The 6,817-nt window shown below is 41.4% G+C and overlaps 1 protein-coding gene across 1 annotated transcript; it reads right to left on the reverse strand.

The window, feature by feature from the left end:
- Window positions 1-2,247: 2,247 nt before the first annotated feature.
- LOC118829081 (40S ribosomal protein S14-like) lies at window positions 2,248-2,807 on the reverse strand. The gene has a single exon (XM_036736020.1). It carries the CDS (start codon window positions 2,781-2,783, stop codon window positions 2,328-2,330), a length of 456 nt encoding a protein of 151 aa, XP_036591915.1. The 5' UTR covers window positions 2,784-2,807; the 3' UTR covers window positions 2,248-2,327.
- Window positions 2,808-6,817: the final 4,010 nt, after the last annotated feature.

Below are 6,817 nucleotides of genomic sequence, written 5' to 3' on the forward strand. Positions count from 1 at the left end.
TCTTCTTGACCTTTCCAAAGAGTTTAACTTAGCAGAGCTGCGCCATCCAACAGCTTCCTTTGATAAGTAAATGCCTTTTTTAAAAAAATAGCCACTGCTTCTGCTCCTATGTTTGATTCCCAACTGTAGGGATTTAGTACAAGCTGCAGATGCTAGAGAACACTGTACTAGTGGTGGGTGCCTGAGTCTCTTGGGCTGGGTGTAGAGAGCTGTAACATCCCTTAATGTTGACTATAGCCATTGGTCTCCCTCTCTGTTTCTCATCTCCACCTGAAAACATTGCAAACAGGAATGTCAGACCTTTCCCAGGATCTTGCTGGTACCAGGATATAGCAGTTAAAAAACTTGTGTAAGCACAGGTCAAAATGGTGCTCAGAGATACAGGACTCTGCTTCACCTCCTCTTGGCTTCTCACCTCTGTTCAGAAACACAACGACAGATACCAGATCATCATTGCAGAATATACGTTTTCTTTCCACAATCTCCACAAGAAGTTAGGTGAATTACACCAAGCTTTGTTCTCTCCTTTTTCAGCACTTTTGAACATGCTTTCTGACTTCCCCTATTTCCCACTCCAGAAAATCCTCCACTCTCAGCCCAGCTGAAGCCATGGGATGGATCAGGAATGAAGGTCCCAGAGAATTAGTCATTTTTTTCCTGCCTACATTTACTGAGGACTCAGGTCAAGCACTTGGGATACTACCAAGATTCCTCAGTCATATGAGTTATTTCTGTTTTCTAGTTCTTCCACTACAAGAAACAGGGGAGGGACTGTGAGACCGCCCAATCAGAAGTAACTTCATTGTCTCCACTCACAGGTACTCAGTGAGGCATCTACTCAAACTCTATGAGGGGCAGTAGTAGTGCCATCATCTTGTGGCTATGTTCATATTGGTTTGTTTGCTTTGGTTTGGTTTTGAGACTAAGTCTTCCACTCTGCCCTGGCTGATAGTACTTTGATCTCAGTGTTCATCAGCATTGAAGCTTTATTGTGTCAGCCTTAATGCAGACATATGATTGACTTTAGACCTACTGCAACGGGTCAGAATCCCCAAACTCGAGTGATGTGACAACCTCAGGATCTCACTATAATAAGGATCAGAGCCATGAACTCCACCATACCCAGCCCACGTTCACAAACGCTTAACACAAATTCGCCGGCCATCTACTACAATCAGGCAACAACTATTCCTTGCATGCAACTCTCTAAAGTGGATGTAACCCTAAGGGTCAAAATGTTGAATTCATGGTCTGATGGGGTAGAGTTAAATTGCCTCAAGCTTATAGTAACTTAGTCCTTTGAAGCATAATTTTAAAACATATAAATGGGTTCATGGTGATTCTTCCAATTAGAGAAAGTTCTCTTACATTAGGCTGTGATGTTGAAGTGCCTAGCACTGTGCTAGAAAAGATCATTCATTCTCTCCTGAATGTCTCCCAGAGTCTTCCTTCACCTTCATTCTGAGAACAAAGAAACGCAATGAAAGGCAGAGGACAGGGTCAAACACAGGGCCTTGTGAGAAGTCAGATTAGATGTCTGAGTAAAAAGAACACTTCCAGAAATTGGTGCCAGCCACATCCATCTAGCGTAAGAAAGGCTAAGAAAGGTCATAAGGCCCACTAGTTCCTACGTATTTATTTTTTCTTTAGCACTCTAACCCCTTGAGTGTACTGGAAACAAAACGCACACACACACACACACACACACACACACACACACACATGCACACACACACACACACACACACACACCCCTTAAATGTGATGTTTTAGCTTTCACCTCTCCATTGTCCCAGCAAGAGACATGGGTAATGTTGGCAGGGCTGCTGCTATGGTAACATTGATATGCCATGTTTTGGAAAACTGAACTATTCACTCTTCTCCCCATAGTTTAAAACTCTCTTCACTTTCAAGAGATTCTTAAAATTCCTATTGTGAGGGAAAAGCCTGCCCTCCAGTACTGATCTCCCCTTGCTTCTTCTCTTCCCAAGTTGGGAAGAAATATAACTCCCAAGGTCTTTAGCAACTTAGGCCCTCTTGCAAGGCAGCCAATGTAAGCCTTTACAGAAGAGCTATTATGTTGGTGTGCACCTGGAATTCTGGTACAAAAAGTCAAAAGATGCAGATTTATTCTCTGTGTGTTTCTATTCAGGTGGCAGAGTAGGAATGGAGATAGCAAGAAAGGTCAACATTAGACTATTTTAGAACAATCCAGACAAGTCACAGTGCCCAGGATAGACCCAAGTATTGTTTTTTTTTTTTGTTGTTTTTTTTTTTTTTGACCATCGTGACACTTTTATTGACAAAAATAATCCAGCCAGCGATATTCACAGACGGCGACCACGGCGACCACCCTTTCTGCAAGTGCTGTCAGAGGGGATTGGAGTGACATCCTCAATACGCCCAATCTTCATTCCAGAACGTGCCAGAGCTCTCAGGGCTGACTGTGCACCAGGGCCAGGGGTCTTAGTCCTATTTCCCCCTGTGGCCCGAAGTTTGATGTGAAGGGCAGTGATGCCTAGTTCTTTACATCTCTGGGCAACATCCTGAGCGGCCAACATAGCAGCATAGGGAGAAGATTCATCTCTGTCAGCCTTGACCTTCATTCCACCAGTCACCTGGCAGATGGTTTCTTTGCCAGAGAGATCAGTCACATGGACAAAGGTGTCGTTGAAGGAAGCAAAGATATGGCAGACACCAAACACACTCTCTCCCTCTGCAACTTGAGGTCCAAGGCTGATGACCTGCTCTTCCTTCTTTTCCTTCCCCTTGCGAGGTGCCATTTCTGCTCCTCCGCTTGGGCCGCCAACACCTGAAAAGAGACCCAAGTATTGTTAAAGACTGTAGAATAGGTGGGGCTGATTTTCCACAGGAAAGGAAAACCTCCCAAAGTATCCTATCTCTCTTCCTTTTAGAGAATAAGTAGGTTGGAGGTGGCAGTCCTTTTGGACTCCACTCTTGTGAAATATCATTTAGATTATTGTGTTTAGTTTAAGGCACCACAGTTTAAGAAGGACATTGATAACCTGGAGAGTGGCCAGGAGAGGGCAGCCAGGATGGCAAAGTGCCTAGAGCCCATATCAACTGAGGCTTGGTTGTTAGTCTAGAGAAGAGAAGATAGGGGGAGGGTGATGAGAAAACGAGAGAGACAGAGACACATGAAGGGAGACATGGAGGGAGAGAGGGAGAGACACGGAGGGAGACAGGGGCAGAGGGAGAGAAAGAGAGAAAAGGAGAGAGAGAGAGAGAGAGAGAGAAAGAGAGAGAGAGAGAGAGACAGAGAGAGACAGAGACAGAGAAAGAGACAGAGACAGAAACAGAAACAGATAAAGACGGCAAGACAAAAATGGAGAAAACATAATAGTTGTGTTCAGAAGGGATTAGATTAGATTTGTCCTGTTTGCCCCCAGAGTGCAGAACCCTGAGCAATGAATGGGTGGAAGTTGCAAAGCAGTAAACTGAGGCTGCTTTATGGATTGCACTAGATGGTCTCCAGGTCCAGGTCCTTTGACAGCTCTCTCAAATTCTGTGATGACAAATATTTCAATTGAGAAGACTTTAACCTTCAGGGAACTTAGAGATAAAAGCATTCATTTGAATAACAAAACAGTTTCATTTTGTCATGGAAGTAACACTGGTCCTGGAATTAAATAATGTTAACCCTTAACCCTTCTGAACCTCAGTTTCATCTCTAAATTAAGAATAATACTTTTACTACCAACCTCACTGATTTGAGGTGGGGGAAAATCACTTGAAAAAACCCTAAGTAGAGATACTAAATAAAGAAATTTGATCCCAAGCAGACGGGCACCTTCCCAATAGCTTTTAGTATTAGAGAATTGTCTAGAGCAGAGGTGTCAAACAGGAGACACTGAAGGGTAGCTTTGTAGCCTTTAATACTCTCAAGTGTTCCGCAAACCAGATTAAAATGTAATTGGGAAATATTTAACAAAATAAATAAAAATGCAACAGAATATTTTTTTTTGTTGTTTAGCCATTTCAGTTGCATCTGACTCTTTGTTGCCCCATTTGGGATTTTCTTGGCAAAGATACTGGAGTGGTTTCTCCTCTAGCTCATTTTACAGATGAAGAAACTGAGGCAAACAGCATTAAGTGACTTGGTCAGGGTCACACAGCCAGTAAGTGTCTGAAATCAGATTTGAGCTCAGGTCCTCCTGATTCCAGACTTGATGCTGTATCCACTGTACCACCCAGCTTCCCAACAACAGAACACAGATAATGTTAATATGTGGTTTTCTGAGTTAATATGCTACCTCAGGAATCCTTAAGTACATTTTTGTGGTCCCATTTCTATTTGAGTTCGACATCATTGGACTGGAATACTGAGAGGTTGAGAGACTTACCCAGGTCATACAGCCAGTATGTTTTGGAGGAAGGACCTCAGGACAGGTCATCTGGTTCCAAGCTAGCTCTCTATCCACCATGCCACACTGGCTCTCAAATATAAATGTGAGCTATGATCATGCAAGCTTGATTTATGCTGATAAAGCAACACATACATTGGTTTACATTCACAAGTTAAGAGGAATGATTCTGATGTGCAGAATAGTTTAATGGTAAATGCACTGACTCTGGAGTCAGGGGACATGGGCCTCTGATGTTTGCTACTTATATGACCTTGGCAAGCCACTGGCTCTTGGAGGGCCTCAGTTTCTTCATCAATGAAATGAGGGAGTTGGATTAGATGACCTCTGAGGTCCCTCCCCATTCCAGAGCTCTGATCCCATGCATACATTATAGTCCATACCGCAATGGCTAATAGCATATGTGCCTGTGACAACAACTGAGGGATAGTGAACGAATGGGTTCTCTGCCAGGCTCCTGAAGCAATGAGCCATCTTATCCCTGTACACATAGAAAAGGGAGAGCAATGAGAATTTTCAGTGAATCTTCTAGGGTGTTGGTTTGCTCACTTATAGAGAAGATCAACCCCAGGCAGGAGTCCCCCTCAGGGAGTATTAACCACAGGCATAACCTACATTATTGTACTTTGCTTTATTGAGCTTCATTTTATTACACTTCACAGATAATGCATTTTTTACAAAATGAAGGCTTGCAGTAATCCCACGTTGAGCAACTTTCAGTGCCTTTTTTCTAGCAGCTTATGCTCACATCATGTCTCTGTGTCACATTTTGCTAATTCTTGCAATATTGCAAACTTTTTTGTTATTATTATATCTGTTATGGTGACCTATGATCTTTGATGTTACTATTGGAATTGTTTTGTGGGTGCCACAAACCGTGCCCAGGTAAGATGGCAAATTTAATCAACAGATGTTGTGTGTTCTGTAATCCCCATCTCTCTCCCTCTCCTCAGGCCTCCCTATTCCCTGAGATACAACAATATTGAAACTAATAATCCTACAATGGCCTCAAAGGGTTCAAGTGCAAGGAAAAGTCAATCAATGTGGCAAATTCATTGTTGTCTTTACTTTAAGGAATGGCCACAGCTATCCTAAACCTTCGGCTACCACCTGATCAGTCAGCCACCATCAACACGGAAGCAAGAATCTCCACCAACATAAAGAATATGACTCACTGACAGCTCAGATGATGGCTAGCATTTTTAGCAATAACGTATTTTTAATTAAGAACTATACATTGGTGGAGGGAGGTAGACATAATAGTATTGTACACTTAATAGTGTGTACAGCATAGTGCAAACATAACTTTTATGTACACTGGGAAACAAAAAATTCATGTGATTCACTTTATTGCAATACTCACTTTACTGTTGAAGTCTGAAACCATACCCGCAATATCTCCCAGGAATGCCTGTACCTATAGTCTTACCTATTCAGCTACAGCTGGAGCAACCCTCATCCTTAGTGGCCAAGCTGATCCTTACAGAGAGAGGAAAACTAGGAATAAGTACATTTATATATTCATTCATCAAACATTTTAAACACTTACCACATATCAAACTAAGCTCTGTGCTAAAGACCAAAGGAAGTTTCTAGGAGGTAAAAATATGTTTAGCACCTGGGTTTCCTCCCTCACACATGTTTCCAGAAAGCTATCCTAGGTTTAAGTCTTTGGTTCACCCAGCATTCATTCAAAAATGTAGGCCACTAGATTTAATCAATGTGGTATTTTTTTAGACCAACCAAAGAACATGTTAGTGCAAAGTTAAATATTTTAAAATGTTATTCCTTTTCAACTAATACAGGTTTATTTTCTCACTTTTCCGCTCACTTCCCACAAAAAAAAAGAAAACCTTCATAATAATTAAGGAAAGCAAATTCCTTCATTGGCCAAGTTCCAAAATATATGTGTCATCCTGTGTTTTGACTGCATCACCTCTCTCACAAGGAGTGGGTATTGTGCTTCATCTTTGGTCCTCTGGAATTATAGTCTGTCATTGTGCTGATTAGCATGCTAAAAATTTTTTCAAAATTGTTTTTCTTTATAATCTTATTGTTATCCTATACATTTTTCTCCTGGTTTTGCTCCCTTCCCTCTGCATTAGTTCATAGAGGTCTTCTTAGATTCCTCTGAAACTGTCCATTTAATCATTTCTTATGGTGCAATAATATTCAATTACATTCATATATCAAAATTTGTTTAGCCATACCCAAATGGGTGGACACTTCTTAGTTTCCGATTTTTGCTATAAAAAATGCTATTGTGAATATTTTTGTATGTTTTAATCTTTTTCTTCTTTCTTTGATCTTTTTGGGATACAGGCCTAGTAGTGGTATCACTGGGTCAAAGGTAAGCAAAATTTAGTGGTTTGGGGCATAATGCCAAGTCACTTTCCAGAATTACTGGTTCACAAACCTAAATACATTCAATC

Source organism: Trichosurus vulpecula, chromosome 8 (genome assembly GCF_011100635.1).
Source record: "Trichosurus vulpecula isolate mTriVul1 chromosome 8, mTriVul1.pri, whole genome shotgun sequence".
Lineage (NCBI taxonomy): Eukaryota > Metazoa > Chordata > Mammalia > Diprotodontia > Phalangeridae > Trichosurus > Trichosurus vulpecula.